The 25,085-nt window shown below is 36.2% G+C and overlaps 1 protein-coding gene across 2 annotated transcripts in view; it reads left to right on the top strand.

Annotated features, from left to right (window-relative positions):
• LOC127977159 (semaphorin-4B-like) overlaps window positions 1–25,085 on the top strand; it is a 66,758-nt gene extending 41,673 nt beyond the window's left edge. For both annotated transcript variants that reach the window (XM_052581871.1, XM_052581870.1), the window contains exons 3-15: window positions 4,748–4,908; window positions 5,496–5,558; window positions 7,995–8,093; window positions 8,759–8,870; window positions 8,970–9,086; window positions 10,075–10,232; window positions 15,236–15,417; window positions 15,865–16,015; window positions 17,001–17,211; window positions 18,720–18,835; window positions 19,244–19,401; window positions 20,522–20,610; window positions 20,897–25,085. In XM_052581871.1, coding sequence (XP_052437831.1) covers window positions 4,748–4,908; window positions 5,496–5,558; window positions 7,995–8,093; window positions 8,759–8,870; window positions 8,970–9,086; window positions 10,075–10,232; window positions 15,236–15,417; window positions 15,865–16,015; window positions 17,001–17,211; window positions 18,720–18,835; window positions 19,244–19,401; window positions 20,522–20,610; window positions 20,897–21,660 — 2,381 coding nt within the window. In that variant the 3' untranslated portion in view covers window positions 21,661–25,085. The remainder of the gene's footprint in view (window positions 1–4,747; window positions 4,909–5,495; window positions 5,559–7,994; window positions 8,094–8,758; window positions 8,871–8,969; window positions 9,087–10,074; window positions 10,233–15,235; window positions 15,418–15,864; window positions 16,016–17,000; window positions 17,212–18,719; window positions 18,836–19,243; window positions 19,402–20,521; window positions 20,611–20,896) is intronic.

The raw sequence follows: 25,085 nt of genomic DNA, 5'->3' as shown, positions 1-25,085 counted from the left end.
AACTTGCCATCATAATTCTTAAGCCCTGTTTACAACAAAGCAATTGAAGAGAGCATATTTCCAGATTGTTTTTCCCAACATCAAAAGCAGCTTCAACTGTCAGCACTTTGTCATTAGGGCAACAGGGGGCTTGTCATTCTCCTGACACCTGGAGATGACATTATTTCTCCTTCAGCGCATACATTGTTTACCTGGCGCTCAGGCAAGGTGAGAAATAATGTAAATGCAGCTGGTTTAGAGACACTAACCACTAGGTTTACAGTTTGGGATTTGGTAAATAGCTTTTTAATCTCTGCCGTTTAATAGCGCAACATTACCAGCTGTACAGTGCGATTTGTGTAGGATTGCAATAGGCATTTAACTTCTGAGCATTTTCCTCTGAAAGCTCAAATCATCAGAAACACTGTTTACTTAAATGAGCCGTCTGCTGAGGCCTAAACAAAACAGAGCTTTGATCTTTCACACTGACGGCCAGATTGCCTCACGCAGTCGCTCTTTTTTCGACGGGATGCTCTGTGTCTCTAATTAACTTCGGGCATGTACTGTTAGAGCAGCCGTAGGGAATTCCGCTCTGAAAACTGAACATGGAAGGGTTTCCTAAAAGCCTGCATAATTAATTTCTCTCTAAATGGATTAGGAGCGAAGCGCTGCGGATATGGAAATCCATTTAGTAGTGGCTTTCTCCCAAAAAAAATGACATGTAATTGAATAATGGCAGTAATGATCTCATTCCTCACAAAGAGTCTAGCATAGCTGTGCCTCATAATATATTAGATCAAGATATGAGGGACTTTGAAGATTGAGGGTCAACAAGACAAGGACGTGCAAGTTACAATATCTTGTACCGCTGTAGCGCAAGAGACAATAACTGTTCGCCTCATAAGTACCTCTTTCTCTTGTTGACACTCTCAGCCCTCTTTCCCCATGAGTGGGAACAGTATAAGCCTTTTTCCCAGAATGCACCAGTGCAGTTTGGAGGAAGCGAATGGCAGCTGTCGTCATGGAATTGCCCTATGGGAACTGACCTCAGTCAATTCAAACAATAATACCACAGACTCATTGAGAGAGAGAGCGTATTGTCTGTAGGGGGGCATTGCTAATGTTTCAAGACATGGGAATTGATGAGATGGGCATCAGAAATGTGGGGTTAGATAGGGTCATTTGTCACCCTTGTAAAAGCTTATTTAAAGTTATTGTAGTTTGTTTTCTGGAACTGCATTCCATGTCATCCTTAATCAGTTTTGTTCAGTTTGTTTTCAGTGGAGCAGTTCTTTCCTTACGTTTTGCAATCATACCGTTTTAAAACCGCGTAAGTGGTTACAGACGGAGATCCTGAGCATAACATGTGCGAACACCAAAACAACACAGCCTGATATTGCCAAAGACCTTGCTTATTTGAAGTGGTCTGCATTTAATTAGTGCTGGACGTGGGCAGGTGTTTATACAGTTCTGTATACATTTTGCAGAATGTTAGTCATTAACTGGCCATATAAATCCCTTTAAATCACAACATACAATGACCAAGACAATGCAACAGTAAATAACTATTGGTGCTTGCATTACTATTGCAATTCATCATACTTAAGAAACAGAAAAAAAAAAAAAACAAGCGACAAACTGGAAGCCATTCATTCATTTCCAATGGAGAGCTGTACATGGGATGTATGGCATTCAGACCATATGTATATGCAAAATTTTCAGATCCGATTTGAGCATTTTGACTTTTGCGACTAGACTGTAACGCGACTGCCCGACCATATGCGTATGTATTATAATAGAAATCATGAGCATGAGGTGGAAATTAACAAAACATTTGCAATAAAACAAAACTTCAAGCATGATTTCTGCAAAATGGGCAGTTATTTGTTTTGTATGGATAAATTCGTTTTTAATTAGCAAAGTGTAACAGCTGCTTCACGATGTTAATTAAAAGCATTCATATTCAGTTATGAATTTGTGACTCATATAAGGCGAGACATTTTAACCTTTTTATATATTATATGAAAATACATCATATATTGTTTATCACTGATATTATTTATGTGCCTATGGACCACAATTTCCATTGATGTACGGTTTGTTAGGATAGGACAATATTTGGAAATCTGAAATCTAAAGGGTTCAAAAAAATCTGAATATTGAGAAAATCTTTCTCGTTGTCCAAATGAAGGCCTTAGTGATGCATATTACTAATCAAAAATTAAGTTTTGATATATTAACAGTATGGAAATACTTAATATCCTAATTATTTTGGTTGTAAAAAATAAAAACAATATTTTTCACCCATACAGTGTGTTGTCGTTGGCTATTGCTACAAATATACTTGTGCGACTTATGAGGTCCAAGGTCACATATAGCAATATATTTACTAATATATACTGTTAAGTCACACTTACTGTAATTCCTGAAACACAGCCTGCTGTCATCATTTGGATTTTACAGTGAAGTAAAACATTCACATGTGTGATTTTCGCCTAATGGGGCACAATTATTTGCCTCATTGTGTGACCTCCAGGGAAAACGCTCCAGCAGTGGCACTCTGGAGAATAATTGGGGGAACGGTTTCTGCCTGTGTAAATCCCACTTAAGCCCTGTTTGGTTGCAGCTATTGCCCTTTGTCCTTGTCTTGCTAAATCGCCATTAAATTTCTCCCCAAACCCTCTGAAATGAATGCTGCCGGTGTTGAGTGGTGCCCCGTTTCATCCTGTAATCAGAGAGAGGGGAAATACGAGACACACAGAGGCAAAGACCCCAGTAGCCTGCCCTTAATGTGCATTGTTGATCCCCTCCTGTGGTTTAACAGACTGGATTTGGTTGTAATAAGCCCCTCCTGGTTGAGAGCTGGTGCCCTATTATTACCGCATTGTCTCCTCCAGGGTTCAGGAAGCGAGGGCTCAGACCCTCTGCAGCAGCTCCCAGAGACACGGACGCTTTTAGAGTCTTACCTCAGCTCAAAGTCACCCATGGGAGCACAATCAGTGTGATGATTACATGCTCTCTAAGTAAGACCTACCAGAAGTGGATGTCTTACAAAGGTTTCTGTAAATCAAGTAAATCAATAGCAAAGCTCGTATGCTATGATAGCTTTAACATTTATGTCCCATGACCTTGTATTTTATATGATATTGGTGTACATTAAGTCTGTAATGAATTTAACAATCTGTGGCTTTGACAAGAGTATTTGTAATTTATAGTGTAGAACTTTTTGGGGCAAGTAAAAAGTTATTTTATTTTATTTATTTTTTATTTATTTTTTATTCTCTGCATAATAAACTGAAATAGGAGAAAGTAATTAATACAGAAAAATGCCAGTTCACATTTAAACATAATATTTTTTTTAACAGATTTCCTGAATAGTACTGCTTTTATTTATTTATTTATTTATTCATTCATTTATTTATTTATTATTTTATTATTTTATGCATAATAAACTGAGATAGGAAGAAGTATTTGACACAGAAAAATGCCAGTTCAAGTTGAAACTTTTTTTTTTTTTTTCAAAACAGATTTCCTGAATATTCCTATTTTATTTATCTATTTATTTATTTATTTATTTATTACTGAAAAAAGAGGGCACATGTATGACATAAACCTAAATTGATTTTTTTTTTTTTTTTGGGCTCTCATTTTGTGTTTGTTGGAGTAATTCAACCATTAAGCTAGTGACAGATGAGGAGAACATTTTGTCATCTGCCATGTAGTGATGAAGTTTGTATTTACAGCCTGTTGACATTGATTCGACATGCGTCTTAGACCAGAGGAGCTGCTATCTTGGAATGATGTCATGATTATGGCATGCGTGTACTGCTTCGTTCTGCCAGCCTATGGAGAGACGAGATAAACAGTGTATCCACTCATTTCATTTTACACACTTGTCTGAATCACCACCAAATTCTCAAGAGGCTCGTCTGAAGTCATAAAAAAGCCGCACTAAAGTATTCTAAAGGGAATTTCAGCCACAATGCCCTTAAACCTCTTAACAAACACCCCCTACTGGTAGGAAAGACACTGCTTCTTATTGATGCCAATGTCATAGAAACAGAGAAACAGCCTGCAGGAGCTGCCATGATAATGATGCAGTGCAGTGTCTCTGATTAAGAGATGAACATCTGTCTCTGAGCTATAAGTGACCACACAAATGCTCATTCACATTTATTCAGACACTTTTTGTGGCTGTAACAAGTTTTAGCTTTCTCACTGGCAGCCAGTAGAAAACATATGACATTATTATCTAATACACTGTCAAGCAGTGTTTCTCAACTGACTCAAAAGTGAATCTTAATATATATAAAATAAATCTTAAAATAAAATAAAATAAAAATAATAAAAATAAATAGAATTGTATAAAAATAAACATTGCAACAAATGATAATTATGAATTTATGATGGCAAAACAAATATTCTCATACTTAAAAATTATCATTATAACTATGCAAACTATGCAACTATTAAAATTATCTCTACCACTAAAAAATACAACCAGACCCAGAATACATTGAATATGGGTTCATATCTTAAGATTAAAATATTTACATTTTGGATTTTAAACAATTTTTATTCATTTTTGCACTATAATATTATACAAAGCTACAATGTTAAATCTGTATTTTGAAGAAAAACCAACTGAAAAGCACGATCGCATGTCTGACTTTTGCACATTTATCATATTTCCAGCAGTAAATCTTTTTGGCTCGGTTTTGCTGACATTCTTCCCTTTCCCCTCTCTCTTTTCCGTATCTGCTCATAGATGCAAACGAGAGGTCGGCCAAGAGATTTTCACCCAATGGAGTCTTCAATTACACCTCTCTGCTCCTCAGTAAAGAGGATAACATGCTGTACGTTGGAGCTCGAGAGACTCTTTTCGCACTCAATATCACTGATATCAGCAGAACGCAGCTGCAGCGTAATGTGAGTATGTCTGTGTTTTATTATGGAGGATGTATAAGCATGTGCATTAGTCTGGAATATGGGCATAAGTAAACGAAAGTGGAATATTATTAATGTTGGTTATAGACAACACTTAAGCACACCCATAAGTTTGTACAAATATTAGAGTGAATACAGGTAAAGTGGGTCAGTTCTTTTCTGACAATTTGTCATTGGTTTCATTCAATCAGATTGATATGGAGCTTTAGTTCAATAACTCACCAATGCAGCTCACTTGAACAGTTCACTGAAGGATTAACAATAGGTTAAATTTCATTTGTTCTTCACACAAAACTATCGTATGATTCCAGAATACTTGAAATATAGTACTTTAGTACTCTGTGGGTGAACGGTTTCTTTAAGTTAAGTCATAAATAGACTTTCAGCGTTCACATTTTCTGCATTGCTTGATTCATTCAAAACATTAAAGAAAAAGCGAGACTGCAATATGCTACAGCCAACTCACTGTGATTCACTGAAGCAGGCCTACTCATGTCCATGGTAATGCATCATGTTTCTGTAAATGCACACTTTAATGTAACCGCAGCTTGCGATTTTCACTTTTTCAGTTAACATGGAGCACGCCACAGAAAAAGAGAGAGGAGTGCAGTTTCAAAGGGAAAGATTTACAGGTGAGTGAATGAGATATTCATCAAACCAAGTGGAGAGATGTCTGTACATTTCAGCATGAAGTGCCATGTCGATTCATACAACTCAAGTTAGAAGTCGGTCTCTAAAATAGATATTTGTGAAATGACTGTGCTAAATGTGAATCGGAGAAACTGCCTGCCGCGCTACTTTCAATTGGTAGGACCTGTTATTGCCTTGACACGTCCACACTGTAATTTCCCTCAAAGTTTGACACTGCACAAGGGCTGTTATTAGATTAATAATCTGCATGCCTAATTTGCTGCCAGATTGATTTGTCTTGGGAGCCAGGTTTGGATGGATGTTTGGACCCTGATGAAGACGCAGTAATAACTGTTGTTTCTTGAGGCCGATAACACACAGCTGCCAGAAACCTCTCCCAGACTATTACAGAGGATTTAGATCAAACCTAGTGATGTGAAAACAAGTTCTGAGGCCCAGCCAGACAACACTTGTGCACACAACCTAGTGCTTGCTTTGAGCATTTGCCTTCATGTAAAGTTCAACTGTTTGTGCGGATTAGTTTTGAATCTTGGAAAAATTATTTGTATAATTATCACACATTCACATTCAAAAATCTGTCATCGTTTACTCATTACAGTTCATTTACATGTTTTGTTCCAAACCTGTTTTGGCTGTGTTTCTTCTTTGAATACAAAAGAAGATATTTTGAAGAGCATTGGGAGACAAACAAGACTGGAACCCATTGGGTTCTATTGTATGTATGGAAAAAAAAATACAGAGACATTTCTAAAAATATCTTCTTTTATTTACCACTATAAAGAAGAAAGGTCACATAGGTTTGGAACAATATGAAGGTGAGTAAATGATTTGGATTTTTCATTTTTGGATGAAAATATTAAAAAAAAAAAAAAAAAAAATCTGAAATTGCTCATACATGTCTAAATTTGATAATTTTGATTAAATCACACTTTATCTGCATATCATTTGATTCCATCAGAAAATTATGTCATCATCTTTCCTCCCTTGAGTTGCTCCAAAAGTTTCAAAATGTATATTAAAAAATAAATTGTATTAGCAATTAGTGTACTTAAATTCTGTTTTTAAAGTTATAATTTAATTCTATTAAGGATCATAGTTTTTAACAGTAAGAAATAAAAGCAAATCTGCACATAATTGTGTGTGTGTGTGTGTGTGCATTTGTGAATTTTGTGCGCATTTGTGTATCCTGTGTGCGTATTTATGAATTGTGTGTGCATGTATGAATCCTATGTGTGCAAATGTGAATGTAGTGTGTGCATTTATCATTATTGAGACTTTTTTGGCTCCATACTAATTTGGGCATATATATATATATATATATATATATATATATATATATATATATATATATATATATATATATATATATATATATATATATATATATATATATATATATATATATATATAGTTCCTTAATCTGAGTGCTTCAAGACTTGGCTACTAAGATATTAACTATAAATTAAGTTAATTGGTTAAAAAAATATATATATATATAGATTTTTATTATTATTATTATTATTATTTGTCCAATAAAAATCAACAAATCCAATGCAGATTAAACATACACAGAAATGGAGGTTTGGACCTATTCAACATTCTTAATGTGTCAAACACACACACACACACACACACACACAAAAGCCATTGAATACTGCGGCCCAAATAGTGCATTGAAATGCATGATATTTTGATATTTTTATACCATTAAATGGCAGCAGATGGCACCAAAGTCACCAGTTTTTTAGATTTTGGCTGTCTGAACTAACTGCAATTATATATATATATATATATATATATATATATATATATATATATATATTTTTTTTTTTTTTTTACTAAAGTATAATAGATATTAAAGATAACATAAAAATAATCATATTTATGTTAAATTGTATCTTTAGAGGTTAATAGGTAAAAAAAAAAAAAAAAAAAAAAATCACAAAAAACTGCATAAATTGTTTTGCATAAATACATTTTTATTTTATCGAAAATTGGGATCACAGCTGAGACCTTCATAGCCAAATTTACAGACAAATGACAAATTAAGCGCTTCTATACGAAGGATGCTTGAGGGTTAATTATAATTTTTAAATCAGTAAGTCTTCAGTCAGTAAACATGTTAATAGATTATAACTATACTAAGTATGAAATAAATGTATTTTAAATATATATTTTTTTACTAGAGTAGTCACAAACAGTTCAAATGAGTCTTTATACATTCATGAAAATACATAACTGCCTTTTCATTTTAGGAATAGGGTCCATTTCAAGAGGATCATCATATTTTGGGCTTCTTGTCATCAAAAATGTTAACTAATGGTTCATCAAGGCCCTGCACTGTCACATCCATGTCTTAAGTCTTAAATGTCTCTCCCTCTCTTATGCATTTCCTCTTGTCCACTTTCTGATTCCAGATTGACTGCTTCAACTACATCAAGATTTTACTGCGCGTGAACAGCACTCACCTGTATGTGTGTGGAACATATGCTTTCAGCCCTATCTGCGCATACATCGTAAGTACCGTTTCATTTTGCTCTATTGTCCTGCAGGATTTCACCACCTCCCTCCATGCTTTTAACAGGCTGCAGGGGAGGAATTCATTATCCATGTAATTTACTCAGTCAATCAAAATGTCCACAGAAATACACTCTTCAGCTCTCCCTAAGGGTAGATGCTGCTCAGATGAGAAATTATTATGGCCCTGCACTTTACTTAGACCTTTCACTCTGGAGAGTATGCCTGGATCGGTCTATGCATTCGAGGGGTGGACACTGACCACTAAAACTGAAGCTTTAGGATAGTGTACTTCGCCTACACAAACTGATTCTATCACAGCTGTCCCCTGAAATGGATTGCAGATGCATATTTTACCTTTATGCCCCTATTTAGACACAAACAAAATGTAACCAGAGCGCGTACAGCTGCAAATCCTTCCAAACATCCTTTTTATCATTATCTCTGGCCCACACAGAGTCGATAGTACACACATCATCCCTTCACTTTGAGTGCGTTCATCCTGTTCTCACTATCTCTTCAGACTTATCGCAATAACATGATGTTCTGTTCAGCAAAGTAAGGTCCTTGTTTAGATCTACACAGGCACTGAGGAGACAGGGCAGTCGATACAAGAGACAGTGCTTGCTGTCTTTAAGAATGTCGCTGTGTCTTTTTCTTCCAGAACACATCTGATTTTTCCCTGGTGCGCAATGAAATGGGAGAAATAATCACTGAAGATGGTCGTAGCCGGTGCCCTTTCAACCCTGAATACAAGTCCACGGCCATCATCGCGGGTACATACCACTAAATTGGTGTTATGTATTGTATGTGTGCAACACTCTTCTCCAACTTGCTTTATTAATATATTTTCGTTTGAAATTATGGTTTTGCAGATGGAGAACTGTATGCCGGCACAGTCAGTAACTTCCAAGGGAATGAACCCATCATTTACAAAAGCCTTGGACAGGGCACAGCCTTAAAGACTGAAAACTCACTGAACTGGCTTCAAGGTAAAGGCAGATCCACTACCATCCTGCTCTTAATAGGACTGATTCATTCACAACAGCAGCACTTTTGTGCACTGTATTTAAGTGCAAAAACTTGCACGTTAATCTTAATCACCTGACACAATTCAGTTTAACCAGGTGCTAACTGGTGCTAAGTTATTTTTGCCAGGTACAATTAAAATTGTTGGGGGGGGTTAGGAAACTTTGTTCTTTTGTCATTTTTATTTTGTTAGTTTTATATTTCATTACAGCTTTAATTAATTATTTATTTGTGTTGTAATAATTTTACTTCAACTTACCATAGCTACACTTCTAATTTTAATTTTTGTAGTGGAATATTTGTATTTTATTTTATTCATTACGTTTTATTTCAACTATCAAAACTGATTTAAAGAGGATTAAAAGATTAGAAGATTAAAAGAAAGAAAGTCATACAGGTTTGTAACGAGTACGACATGACAGGAAATAAATGGCCACAATTAAAATTTCTGGTGAACTATCCCTTTAAGTAATTCAGGCACCACATTAGCACAAACAGCATGGAAGTAAATGGTTCTATAAGCAGACACAATTCCCCCCATTCTGTTCTCTTTGGGGACTCAACTCCCCTGAACTTACCACTGAGAGGCAATTTTGGCACAGCAGATAATTATTCATGTAAAGCAAAACTACAGAGAACAAAACAAATCAATTTAGCATCAGTTTACACAGTTGAACCCTTCTCTCTTTACTAAAGAGCACTGAGTAATAGCTTAATATGTTGCCATAAGTGGCAAAGTTGATGAAAGACACATGTGCAAAATCAATACTAAGCACTTTGATAGTGTAACAAAAGATTTATGTCAGTGATTACAACTAAAGATTGTCATGTAAAGGGGGTTTCAGGTGGACCAGTGGCTATATTTGAAACAAAGCCCACTACCTACAAACACTGCTGTCTCTCTGTATGTTGCATGACGTGGATTGACAGTTGTTTTTATTTCTCCTACAGACCCCGCTTTTGTAGGCTCAGCCTACATTCAGGAAAGTTTGCCCAAAGGCAATGCAGTCGGCGATGATGATAAGATTTACTTCTTCTTCAGTGAAGCGGGAAAGGAGTTCGATTTCTTTGACAACACCATTGTGTCACGCATTGCTCGCGTGTGTAAGGTGAGGGACAGTTTTGCATAAACACAGTGTCAAAGGCGGTTGGATTAGGGCTATTCCCCCTACAACAATAATTCAACTACATACATGTACAAACACAACATTTATACAAATGCAGTGGAAAGGAATACATGCCAGTATGTTTGTGCATGATAATATCGTTGCACAGATGTGGAACATATTGTGTGTGTGTGCTTGCATTGACTACACAATGGTTTTTATCTGTCACACTGAGGTGAGAGAGGTGTGCTACCTTTCAAAGAGATTAAAAGGTTTGTGTTTCAAAGATGCATTCCTCAAGACAGAGCGCCTCAAATTCTTATCACTGCTTGGCAAATATTCGTGTTCATCCGCCAAGTTGAGGGCAGCTGAAAATGTACATTACATACAAAGCACAAAACAGTTAGTCAAAAAGCAGAGGGAATTTTCAGTGTTAGTATTGATCTAGATAAAGCAGATCAGCTTTTCTGTGTTTGATTGTTTAGACAGACTGATTTGTGATAGAATCGTCTTTATGTAGTCATTAAATCATTCCCTCAAATTATCTGTTAATACTGATTCATTCAGGAACAAGCCAAGTGAATTTATTTTTTAGTGAGTCATTAAATTGTTGACTTAACCTGTTTGTTCAAATCACTGATTCATGCAGTGACTCTCTTAGGAAGCGAGTCATTGAATCGTTGACTCAGCTGATTTGTTTAAACTGACTCGTTCTGGAACAAAACAAGCCTCTCGTTTTATAAGTTAAGTACTTGAATCATTGCCTTAACCAAGTTGTTGAAACAACTGATTTATTCAGGCATAAAATAAGTTACAGTTAGTTGTAAGTTACCACACTGCTTTGAGACTCCTGACAATTAATTTAGCAACCTGAATACAAGTCCATGGCCGTCCATTGCTGCAATGAGCCACAAAAATTGGTGTAATGAATTGTATGTATGCAACACTCTTTTCCGACTTGCTTTGTTAATATCTGTTTGTATGAAATTATGGTTTTGCAGATGGAGAACTGTACGCCTGCAAAGTCAGTAACTTCCAAGGGAATGAACGCATCATTTACAAAAGCTTTTGCCAGGGCACAGCCTTAAAGACTGAAAACTCACTGAACTGAATTGTTGACTCAAGCAGTTTGTTCAAACCACTGATTCATTCAGCGACTCTCTTTATTAGTGAGTCTTTGAATCATTGATTCCACTGATTTGTTTAAACTGAGTCATTCAGTAACAAAACAAGCATCTCTCTTTATGATTACTTAATTGAATCATTGCCTCAACCAATTTGTAGAAACAACTGATTTATCCAGGGATGAAAAAAAGTACTAGTGAGTGAGTCATTGAATCATTCACTCAAACAATTAGTTTTGACCATGCTGCTTTAAGACACCTGAGAGTTAATTCAGCTGTGGACTTGTTTGAAACTACTTTGAAATTATAAAGTAACAGTCAGATGTATGTTTCTACATACGGTATTAACTACTGGTTCATTTAAAAGTACAAAAACAGTTTCATATAATTGTACTGTTGGTCTGAATATCAGTATTGCTGTGCTAATAATCCTAATAGAAGCTATCTTGCTAATGTGATATTTCTTAAACTATTTATATGTTGCTTGCAAAATCATCTATTCAGTCAAAATATGCAAATAATTTAACTGGCTGTCAGTGAAGAAAAATGACTTTGAGGCAAAGGAGTGTAGATATGGCATCTACAAGCAGGGGCTAACAGTGCTGTGCTAACTTTGACCCCTTGGTATTTTCAAACAGCGATGACAGTGATGAATAGAAACATTCAGCGATTGCCATGTAGCTCATTCAAATAGGCTTTTTAAACCAGCTTCACTAAGGATAATTAACTAATGGTTTCCGTTTTCACAGTAGCTAATTTACCATGTGGCACTCGATAGAAGGTTAAAGCTGTCCTGTCTCCCTGCCTTGTAATATGGATTATTACACAGCCTGCATGAAATGCCTCCTGACAGTTAAATGGTTGCCATGCCAGGGGGAATGTGGCCTGCTTATTTGCATCCAGTACCTTAAACATTATCCCAGGTTCCCTTTTTAGCATGCCCCATATCCCTTCTGCCAGATCCACTGGAGCTCAGCCATGAGGAAGGGAATGAAACGATTATGTTTATAGGCTGCATTTTCTTTGTACTGTACCTTATCTTCTCTATATAGTAAACAAATGTAATGACTCCTGCAAAGCACATTAGTAGACTTAATTGTCCTGCATTCTTTGATGTGATACACAACAAAGCCACGCTTACGGGCCAGTGCACAAGTCCTTTCCTATCACATCTTTGACTTTTCTGAAACGTAATTTCCTTTGCTTATGCTCTTCCTCTCAAAGCAGTGCGTTTGTGCACAGGGAGTGATCTGAATATTAAGACAGTCTCTACGTTGCCAGTTGGGTTAAAGAACTGACCCTGTCTGTTCTGAGCGGGGCATGAACGGAGTGAAACATCTGCAAGATTCATTTGCCTTCTCGTCTTGCTTTTGAAGTCTGAGAATGATTTCAATTCCGCTTGCGCTCTCTATATTTCGGTTTCTTTTCTTTTTGACTCCTAATTTGCCTCCAATCAAGTGTCCCTATAATATGGATATTGGTGCACTTTTGCACAGATGACGAAGTCAAATTCCAGTGGAAACTGTGATGCATGTAAGACTATCCATTTACGCACTGCAACAGTTCCTTATTGTTTTAAGATTCTTTCTGAACAGTGCCTGGGGTTTGCGTTTGAAAGCGTACCATATCATTTACACTCAGAATGACAATGAGACAATGAGCAGAAGCTGTAATTCTTTCAATTCAATTTTAAAATGAATGGCACATGTGGAATACATGGCAACTCAGTTGCTTCTGAGCAAAGCTTTTAAAGGTGCATATATTACCATGCTTTAGTGTGGGTTCTAATATAGTTTTCTTTATAGTTTTCATTCTTGGTATGAACGGCTCTCAACACAGCCCTCAGCTGTTCACAGTCCTAAATTCTGCTGTTCAGTGATTGGTGGGAGTTTCCCTTTAAAAGATTTCATTGGAATGCGTTGTTGCCTTCCTGCTGGTAGGGGAAGGCGTTGTCCTGCGTGCTGGATTACAATAATATTATAATTAGTGGAAAACTCATTTTCTTTGGAGAGCAGCTGAGATGAATAAATATGGTGCAATTGGGACCTCTGCGTTATGTACCTTTGGCTGTCATTTAGGCTATACTTCACATTTGTCTGTTTCTCTGCCCTGTTCTCTGCCCAAACGTCACTTCTCTTCTTGTCTTTGATTGTATCTCTCGGTCCATTTATTTGTTCAGCTGTTCAGCATGAAGTTCTGCTTGAACGAGGGTTGACACTAATATAAAGCAGCTCTGAAAAACAAAAATATTTAGTCGATTCATGTTGTGGCTTTGTAGTTTTTTATCTGTGTCATAAGGTTTATTATCCAACCTCCCTTCATTTTTGTAATTTCCACCATACCTTTTCCTTAAAATGAAAGCATGATCAGGCAGAAGTTCAAGTCCAGTCAGTATTAGATTAAGCAATTGTATTTGGTAATCCAAGAATAGTTGCATCATTTCCTTATTTTCTTTCGTTGTTGTCATTTCATTAATGAAAATAAACTAAGGTACTGTACAGCTGGTGAAAGATTTGTGGTCAGCTACATGCATATCCTGTAAGTTATTGTGCTAAAAATGTATTAGTTCTGCCTTTTTATATAATATACACAGAACATTACTGTCTGTTATATATATTAAAGCTGCAGTCGGTGACTTTTGACGCTCTAGCGGTTATTAAACAGTACTGCTTGCGTCTTGCGGAAGAACATTGTAGCCGGATCTACTTCTTTCTGTTTATGTCTATGAAGAATCACAAAGGTACTGGGTTACTCCGCCGCAGAGTAAAATAGTCTGAATATAAACACTTATTATAGGTGTACCCTAGTGATTCAGGACAAGCTAAAAACACGGTTTGGGAAATGGATTCATGGTGTACTCGCTTATTATATACATTTTGTAAATTTTGAACACATAAAAAAGTTACGGACCGCAGCTCTGATTGGTTGTTTCTTACCGGGAGCGGATGAATTTCTGCAAATGGCAATAGGACCACTGGGAGGAGCCAGAGGAGCTTGATTTTTTTCACAGATTATCTGTCTCATATTCTACTGTCAGGACATAATGACAGGTTTAACAAATATGTAAAAAATACATTTTTACAAAAGTTACCTACTGCAGCTTTAAAATCCAAAACAGATACATAACATTGCCCACTAATGAGTAATTCTCATAACAGGCTGTTTTTCTTCTGATAGACATTAAAGCTCTTGAATTATACTGCCTGTTTTGTTTTAAGGGACTTAGAAGTACCAAAGTCAAAGCCTTTACAACCCTCAGGGCCCCAGTCACAAAAACGCATGTTGTATTGAGCCTTAATGCACAACATGTGATAGAAGCTGCAGTCCTCGTCCAGCTCTAAGTCTTTATGTAATAGAATATGTTACAGATTTTATTGAATGCTGCCATTATGATCAGCATTTCCATTGGCTGCATCAGTTCGTTGGCATGGACAGCAGCTACTAAGTTCCCTCTTGTGGTCAGAAGGGCTCATGACGAGTATTTGCACATTTCCTTGCTTTACATTCACATTCATGGCAAACTCTGTAGGAAGCAATTTCAAAGTATAAATTTTTCCGGTGTTTGTGTGTTTTTTGTAGGAATTAAACCCATGACTTTGCTTTGCTAAAGTTTTATACTGCCATTTAAGCTTCAGGAACTGAAAATATAAAAATAAAACCTAATTTAATAATATATATATATATATATATATATATATATATATATATATATATATATATATATATATATACATACATACATACACACACACACACACACACACACACACACTTACACACTACTACTAATACTATAACTACTTTATAGTATTATACTTATACTTTAACAGTTTATACAGTAAATTATAAATAAATAACCCTGATCTGTATGTATTGTAACAGGGTGACAAAGGTGGAGAGAGGGTTCTTCAGAAGAAATGGACAACTTTTCTGAAAGCGCAGCTCCTTTGTTCACTACCTGACGATGGGTTCCCTTTCAACATCATCCAGGATATGTTTGTACTGACCCCCAGCAAAGAGGCCTGGAAGAGCACTGTGTTTTATGGAGTCTTCACCTCACAATGGTAACGTATATCACCTGAAAAGCCATTTAGTATACAGATAACATAGTTGTAGCTATGTTTGTGTTCTTTTGTAAACCTTTTAGAAATTCAGCTTTCATTCCTGTTATTGAACCCTGCCTGGCACTCAACCAGACTGCTCTTGCGGTGCTTAGCGTAGGAGTTGTGGGTATTGATTGAGTGCATTAACATAGGGGCAAAAGATACAGGACAGGCAGGAGATGTCAGCGAGACTGCAGATGCTCAGAATAGCCTCCCTCTTGTGTCCTCCTACACACCTGTTATGTCTGAGGTTTCGCATTTTGTGTGCAGTCAGATTTTTGAGCTGCTGTTACACTTAAAGATGTGTATCGGTGGGGTTGTTATTTTATGGAAGGTCTGTGTGTTTGGTATGGTTTGGTTTGCTCATATGCAGATCAATTGTAATGATTGTTGTGTTTTTGTGCGCAGGTACAAAGGTGCGTCAGGCAGCTCAGCTGTATGTGCGTTCACTATGGACCAGGTCGAAGAGGCGTTTAATGGACGTTACCGGGAAGTTAATCGCGAGACGCAGCAGTGGTACACCTACAACCACCCAGTACCAGAACCCAGACCTGGAGCGGTAAGTTTTGTATTCTCTTCAAAAACTACTGGATGGAGTGCAACAGAAAAAGTGTAATGTTTAAAGGCTAGTTCACTCAAAAAAAAAAAAAAAAAAGATTTTTTTTTTTTTATTTCTGTTATTATTTACTTACCCTCAAGTCATTTCAAGTCTGCATGACTCTCTTTAATCATTTGAACACAAAGGAGATATTTTGAAGAATGTTGGTAACTAAAGAGTTTCCATTCCCACTGAATTCCAATGCATGGACAAAAAATACATTGGAAGTCAATGGGAACTGAAAGACCCCCGAACTCAGGTTTGAAACAAATGAGAATGAGTAAATGATTACAGAAATTTTTGGGTGAGCATTTTAAGGCAAGGAACACAAAGCACCACTAGAAGCAACACAGTGGCCAGACACAGGGTTGTGCAAAATTAGACTCGAATTTGAATCAGACTGGTGCAAAGGCTGCATTTTTTATGTAATTGGAATTGATAGGATGGTTGTCATTTGGTAACTGCGTCGATCTAATGTGAGTGACAGGTCGCTAGAATGGAGGAATTATTGCTCCCTCTTCACAAAAGTGACAATGACATCAGATAGGAGATTTCATTGTGAACATAAAAAAAAAATAATGATGTGCACAGGAAATTGATTTCTAATAAACACTGCATAAAAAAAAACAACAAAAAAAAACAAAACAAGAATTGTCCATTTTGATTTCACAGTGACTTAGAACATCTTATGCAAGTTCTAGCCTCCAAGTTTAATTCTCAGACAGCATGCATCTAGACAAAAACTTGTTCGACCGTGAGTTCATGTCATCTGAATAAAAGATCTTTTTAATCAAACTATCAATCTGACTTGACATTGGTGTTTGTTTTGAAAGTTACATTGATTTTGGCTGCCGCTCTTCAAAAATCACTGATTGCAGTGAAAAAAAAAAAAGCGATAGAGATATTGTGCATTGTTTCTGAGGCGTCTTTTTCCATTTTCCTGCAGTGCATCACCAACGCAGCCCGCACCCAAGGGATCTCCTCGTCCCTGCACATGCCTGATAAAGTGCTGAACTTTGTGAAGGACCACTTCCTCATGGATAGCGTGATCCGCAGCCAGCCTCTGCTTCTCAAACGAAACGTGCGCTACACACAGCTCGCTGTGCACCGAGTACAGGCTCTCCACAACACATATGACGTGCTCTTCATCGGCACAGGTGAGGACTTAGGCCACCGCATATAAAGCTCAGCAATCTCAGTAAAACTAGAGTAGGCTTGACCTACTACAGTCTCAGTGAAACTGTGCCAGATCAAGATCAAATTTTGTTTTTTGTTTTTTTAGCAGCTTACCTCGGAGCAAATCTGATTTTATTCTAATATTCCTGCATTAAAGGCTCTCTCATTCTTGCTCCAGTCCCCATGAGGATTGAATCAAGGGATTTTAGACTTGAGAATCAAGACTTAATATCAAGCAAGCTTTTACTTAAGACATTCACACAGGTGTGTGACTACAGGTTGTGTTATTAAAGGGGTAGTACAACCAAAAATGAAAAAGCTGTCATCATTTAGTCTTCCTTCAAGTTGTTCAAACCAGTATGATTTATTAAAAAAAAAACAATTCTGCAGAACATAAAAGAAGATCTTTTGAAGAATGTGGGTAACCAAACAGTTTCTGGTCCCATAACTTCTATAGCATTTTGTTTTTTCATACTATGGAAGTAAATAGGAACCAGTGACTGTTTGTTTACCAACATTTTTCAAAATATCTTGTTCTTTTTTCCACAGAAGAAAGAATCTCATACAGTTTTGGAACAATTTGAGGGCGAGTAAATGATAGCAATTTAAATTTGGGGTGTACTATCCTTTAAAACAAGCTGTGTTTCAACACAGCAAAGTGGATCCATGAAAATATGGACTGATTTCAACTTTGAGGAAAAAATATTAAGGCCTAAATTTAAGATTTATGTATGAAATTTTCATCCATTTGGTTTACAAAGTTTTAACAAAGAACTTAATGTGATGCATATTTATCAGTCAATGCATAAATTAAGCTGGTAAGACCTCCGTAATAGTACTAATAAACCAAATGGGTTTTAACTTAACAATAACCATATTATTTATCATCTATAATCCAATTTCTTTCAATCTCATACATTTTCTAATTGAATAATGCTTGTTCCACAGCTAGGCATATTTTAATCATGTTCATTGGTTTTAAATGAAAACACAAACAAATATTATTTTCACAATTATAGGTTTCATTTTGAATTTATTATTATAATTTTTTTTTTTTAAAAAGCAAATAGTTAATAATAAACTATGTCATGATTGTCTGTGTTTATTTTTGACAATTATGCATGACATAAAGTTAATTAGTTTATATTAAAATTGTGTAATCCAATTAGATGGAAATTGTATATGCAATTCAAGCACACAAATCTCAAATTTAGGCCTATTTAATTTTGGGTTGGGTTGTGGTGGAAAGAAATCTGTGAACTAACTAATTTATCCCTTGTTGTGCTAATCCATTTCTAAGAGTTTTGACTAGCTACCAATTTTAGGCTTGGCTTCCATTAGTTAGGATGATTTTCCCAGCAATGCTGTATGGCAACTAGCCACTTTCCCCTTGTCACAACTTGCAGTATACTTAATGTTATGATACCTGTTAACAAAATGACCAAGGCCCTTGAGTACATCATCTCACATCACTTGTGTTATTTTTCAGATGACGGCAGGATCCACAAAGCCATCAACGTCAGGAACAAGATGTATATCATTGAAGAGCTGGTGATTTTTCCCGAGCCTCAGTCCGTACAACACATCGAACTGGATGATGAGAAGGTACTTCATTTCACTCTTAAACTCCTCATTGCATTTGTTATGCACACTAGAGAACGTAATGCATTAGTGAAATAACAGCGTGGCATGCAAAGGGACCCTTCAGCCGTTGAGATAGTTAGGCCTGGAAGGGAGATAATTGCATCCCTGTTTCCTCTCTGAGGAACTGTGAACAGATGGTAAACAAACAGCGTCCGCTCTTTCTGTGCACTACTCAGTCTATACTTTATCTGTATGTGTTACACCATAAGAACTATTTTAAAAAAGCTTATTACCACTGTCAGTGTAATTATCATGGATTAACATTTACTGTATGCATAACAAGCATCTTTCTACACTGGATCTATCATAGTTCTGTAGAGCGGACGTCCTGAGAAGGTGTCTTATTTCTGTCGTTTGCATTTCCAATAGGGGCTGTTGTTTGTGTCCAGCTATTCTGGGCTGGTTGAAATCCCTCTTGCCAACTGCTCCAACTACCAGAGCTGTGGAGAGTGTGTGCTGTCTAGAGATCCTTACTGTGCCTGGACAGGGAAGAAGTGTTCAAACATCAAATATGCGCTAACTAAGAGGTTAGTACATTTCCATTACTTGCTCTATCATCCAGTTATTGGACTTCAGTTATTAGTAACAAGTATAAACCTGAATTTAATTACAATTTTAAACTATTAGCATACAGATTTGTTTCACAAAACACAAATTAATGCATTCTAAAACTATGGTATACTGTGGTTAAAAAAAAAAAAAGGCAAATAATAATAAAAAAAAGAAAAACATATGTTTTCCTTGTACCATGAATGTATATGTTTGTGTGTGTGTGTGTGTGTGTATAAATATTATCACATATTTATATCACATATATATATATATAGCAAGGATTCCACATTAAATTAATCAGAAGTGACAGTAAAATATTTTTAATGTTGCAAAGTTTTTTTCATTCAAATAAATGCTGCTCTTTTGTATATATATATATATATATATATATATATATATATATATATATATATATATATATATATATATATATATATATATATATATATATATATATATTTATTTATTTATTTCATGAAATCAATTGAAAAAATGTGTATTTATAAACATCAAGTTTTTACAACCCAGGCTAAACTTGTCTGTCAAATTATCTGATATTTTAAGAGACTTCTTGAGGGTTTTCAGAGATGCTCTTTATGACATATTTCCTGTTCTTTGCACCACATGACATTTTTTTTCTAAGTAAGGCTCTTTTTTCTTAATTATGATCACAAGGACACTTGATATTTTTATCTTTAAGTCCTCCAAATACATGAAGAAACATGCATATATATATATATATATATATATATATATATATATATATATATATATATATATATATATTCATATTAGTATTATTTACAAAGCTACATTATGAGCAGCCATTACTCCAGATATATTATTATCAATATTGAAATCTGTTTTTGCTGCTAATTAACCATGACACATTTCAGGATTCTAAAAATAAAAACTTCAAAAGAGCAGCATTTATTTGAATGAAAATACTTTGCAACATTAAAAATATTTTACTGTCATTTCTAATGAATTTAATGTGGAATCCTTGCTGAAAATTAAGTGTTACTTTGTTTAAAAAGATCTTACTTATCCCAGACTTTAACATATTTTTTTTCATCCCTGCTCTTTCCTTTATAGTCAATGGCAACAAGATGTAGATGATGCCAACACTGCAATATGCAAATTGACAATGGCTGGCCCTCGCTCTGTAAAACCAACCCCACCACGTGAGTAACAGCCATGCTTTACAATACCTAACCCCCATGTGAATCAATATTTGAAGAACTTATTTCCAAAAAACCACAAAGTGCTGTAGAGTGCATGAGGTTAAGACACGGCTGTTACAGTAACAAAAGCACTGTGGCATGTGGCATGACCAAACGCATTTACATAGCGCCTCCGGCAATGCGCTCTGATAGACTCTAAGTAACTGAAGTGGTTGCCTGGTGGTTTGCTAATATGGGAGATACATGTTTGATTTACTAGTAACTAATAAGACCATCTTACCCACAGGTGTTCCATCATGCCATGTGATACAAATACCAGCCAATACATTTACGGTTCTTCCCTGCAAGCTGCGATCTAACTTGGCTGAGAGGCGATGGGAGTACAGTCACACCGCCGAGCGATTCGTCTATCCTAGTCCTGACGGCGGGCTGGTGGTTGTAGCCCAAGTGGAGAGGGAGGAGATCTACCAATGTTGGTCAGAAGAAGGTGGCTACCAACAACTTCTGGCCAATTATTGCGTCAAAGCAGATCACGAAAGCACCACTCTGATTGGACGTTCCCGAACGCAGTTTGTACCCCAAGGGGAAGCCATTATCCTGCCCGGGGAAACATGGTCGCCAGAAAAAACCAAAACGTACTGGAATGAGTTGATTGTTGTGTGTGGCTTACTCGTGTTTTCCCTGGTGGTCCTGTCGCTGTTCGTGGCATACAGGAACCGAGACAGGATGAAGTCCATGCTGAAGGAAGGTGAGTGCCCCAACATGCAACAGAAGAAAGCGCGAATTCCAGGGAAGCACACGGAAAGCCTTCCATTAAATGGCAACAACATCCCGCCCTCAGTGTCTGACCACAAGGGCTACCAGGCGCTCAATGATAACTACATCTGCAGCACTCCCACCCACGAGTGCTCCTCACCCGAGAACAGCAAGAGCTTCTCCGAATCCGAAAAGAGACTGTTGAACTTAAAGGAGAGCCACGTTGAGATCTCACCGACTTGCCAGCGGCCTCGAGTGCGGCTGGGCTCGGAGATCAAAGACTCGATCGTTTAGGTCTGTTTGGGTGGAATGTTTAAAAAAAGAGTGGCCTCTGAACTGAACAGCACCAAGGGAGGGACAGACCGAAAATGACTGGAAACGTACCATCACTGGGTTTTATTTTGCACTTCGTCTCCTCTCATTTTGTCTTGGTGATCTGTTCACATTTCTCAGTCACTGCCAAGTCTGTGAAGCACCCAGAGCCACGCCGAGTGGGACGCAGGACACTTTGAAAAAAGAATGGTGGGCATCGCGAGGCTCGCCGATCCAGTCGTCCCGCCCGGTCCGTCCAAAAATGTCTGGTGGCATCTGTGTGAAAGCAATACGATGCCCTCAGGGTTCATTAACCTGTCATGCTCCCATCTCATCCCTGCAGCATAGAGGTGGTCACCCTGTGACCGAGAAGACAAAATTTCTAACTTAAGTCAACAATAGAGTCTCTGCTAAACATAGTGCCTGAAGTGAGATGATTAGCTGACATTTCAACACAATATAAGGCATAGTGGTGCATCAAAAGCTTTGATGATATATGCGAAACCTTTGCAGAGTATATCATCACGACCTCAGCTCATAGCAGCCATACTATGCAAATCACATAAAGGAGAAGTGTCTTGTAGAGAGCTAACAAACAGCATTCGACTGTCTTAGAACAATAAGTGATGCCACGACCTCAGTATTCTACACAGCTTCTCCTTGGTACACACGTTAAATAAAGTATGCAAGTGAGATTGAGGCATATTCAGTTAAGAGCCCGCAGGGGGGTTTCAGTGTATAGAGAACTCCAAAGAAGGCATGTTAGCAATACTAGGAGTATGTCCAAGGCACAGATTACATTCTGAAGATGCAGGAACTTGAATATCTCTGTTCCTTATACCCCAAATCAAAACCAGTTGCTACCATTGATATACCAGTTAAAGACCAGTGGTTCTCAACCTTTTTGACTCCAAAGCCCCTCATAGTCCACAAGATCATTTGGGGAGGCCACTTTTCCAGTTGTCCATTATTTAATATTCATAATTTCTATCTGATAAAATTCTATATATTCAATAGAAAAATGCACATGGAGTTTTTATTAAATTACTTTACCTTTCCAGGTCTAGAAATCTAGAAAATTAAATGAGGCTTTCTTTTTTTTTTTTTTTCTCTATATCTAAGGTAATTCTGGTTCAGTAGTTTGGTTTAGTAGTAATTTTGAGAACCACTGATTTAAAGGGATAGTTCATGCACAAATTGAAATTATGTCATAGTTTACTCACCCTACAAATGTCAAATGAAAGTCAATGGTTTCTAGTTTTTGACCCCACTTGGACAAATATATTTCAAACATTCTTCAAGATATATGTATTTGTGTTCAAGAAAAAAAAAAAAGTCATACAAGTTTGGGACAATATATGAGAGTGAGTAAATGATGACAGTTTTCAATTTGAGTTGAACTTGAATTAGTGCATACTACAATGAATGGAAGTGACTAAACGTCTCTAGGTTGTTTACTGATTCAAATTGGTTGTTGTGCCAAATTTTTTTTAGTGATTAATTTCAGATCTCTTTGGATCTGTCAAGAACTATGTTCTCTTGACTCGAAAGTGTACTTTTTTCAAATTGAAGACAATAATTGCCATGTTGTAAATTCGAAAGATGAATTTGCATTCGGACAGAATGAAAACGTGTGGTTAAGACTTTACATGCCAATTTTATGAGATCAATGCTACCGAAGAGTGTAAAGTGACCAGCAGATTTTTTTTTCCATGAAAAAGTGCCATGTTCACTCTAACACCTCAAGTCAAAGCAGGCTAACAGATGTTTTTGGGTGGGAGCAATGACATATTTGTATATGAATCAGCCCGTAACGTTATAAATTGTCAGCTGCAAGAGTGTGATATAAAAAAGTACTGTGCTTGGCTGCTGCAAAGCTCTGGGTATCGAAACCACAAAACAAAACACAAATGTAAGTTACTATAGCATAGAATCAACATAAGGATCCATGTAAAAATGTATATTAACAACAAACACACACACAAAATAAAATATATAAAAAAGTAAAATTCCAGTAAAATTCCCAAAGACAAGCATTGTATATTGCACCACAAATGTGCGTAATATTTCATCGCCATTGATCTTTAAAGAACACACAGACATCTGTATTGTGAATGTAGTTATGTGTTGATTGAAAGTGTTCCAAAATGATTCTTTCAATAGAAGCATTGTGTCTTATTTAAATTTGTGCTGAATGTTTGAAAACGGGAGAGTTACTTTTCCATGATCTGATGGACTTTGATCACAAAGTTGTATAATTGTATTTGTAAGGGGAAGTAGTGAATGATTTTTAATGATTTTGACATTGATTTTTTTTTTTTTTTTTTTTTTTTACAGACTGCATTACAATTCTTTTTTTCCTGTTATATTTGCACAGAACGTGGAAATGGTTCGAAGCAAAATGTCTGGGAATCACTGTTCTCTTGACATTGCTGTAGCAAGTACCAGTTGAATGGTTTTGTTAATGCCTCCGAGCTAGATTTTGTGACTCAAGGGGTATGCGGGAAAACAAATGTAATCTTGTAGCCTTTTTGTGATTCAAACACGTGAACAAAAAGCAAACCTCACATGCATGTCTGCTCTGGTGGACTACAAAGTAGGATTACCTAGTACATGTAAAGTCGCAAACCACTGTATATTGAATGGTCGTCTGTGCAACAGTCCACTGCAAGAGTATGTCTCCACTGTGCTAATTAATATCTACAGAGGTCCCCTTATATATATATATATATATATATATATATATATATATATATATATATATATATATATATATATATATATATATATATATTACACACACACACACAAAACATTTACCGACTATATTTAAAGCACAAAAAATAAAATGTATTTGTAATATTCTATAACTGTTTTACATATACTCAGACCTCTGTTTGAAAATCACTTTCAAAATATCATGCAAAAATAATAAAAAATGTTAGCAAATTTGCTTATGCTTTTCAGTACATCTTCTAATTATTATCACTAGCGTGCCGTTTTACAGAGTAGACAATGTGAAAACTTCACTGTACATCAGCTGCTACCTACAAGCGGTAGATTTAGTCATGTATAGATAGTCATATAGTCCCATATTTCAGTGCTATACTGATTCAGACATAAGAGTTACTGGACTGTAGAAGTCTGCTACACTCTTAAATGCTCAGATACATTCTTTATAATGGCACACCAAGATGCTCTGAACTATTGTAAGTTAATGTCTTGTAAACTTTAATGTAAAGGTGTATTTGTACATTTTGCTGCCAATGTAAAGAGAAAAAAATCTGTTGTAAAAGGTGTTTTTTTTTTTTTTTTTGTATTATACATCACTACTGTTTTGTTGTTTTTATTATATTGTAAATAAAAGCACTTTAAGTTTAATTTTTTAAATAAATGAAATAAACCCA

The sequence above is a fragment of the Carassius gibelio genome, chromosome B18, assembly GCF_023724105.1.
Source record: "Carassius gibelio isolate Cgi1373 ecotype wild population from Czech Republic chromosome B18, carGib1.2-hapl.c, whole genome shotgun sequence".
Classification (NCBI taxonomy): domain Eukaryota; kingdom Metazoa; phylum Chordata; class Actinopteri; order Cypriniformes; family Cyprinidae; genus Carassius; species Carassius gibelio.
The sequence above is the reverse complement of the archived record's forward strand: the minus strand, read 5'-3'. Positions and strand labels throughout refer to the sequence as shown.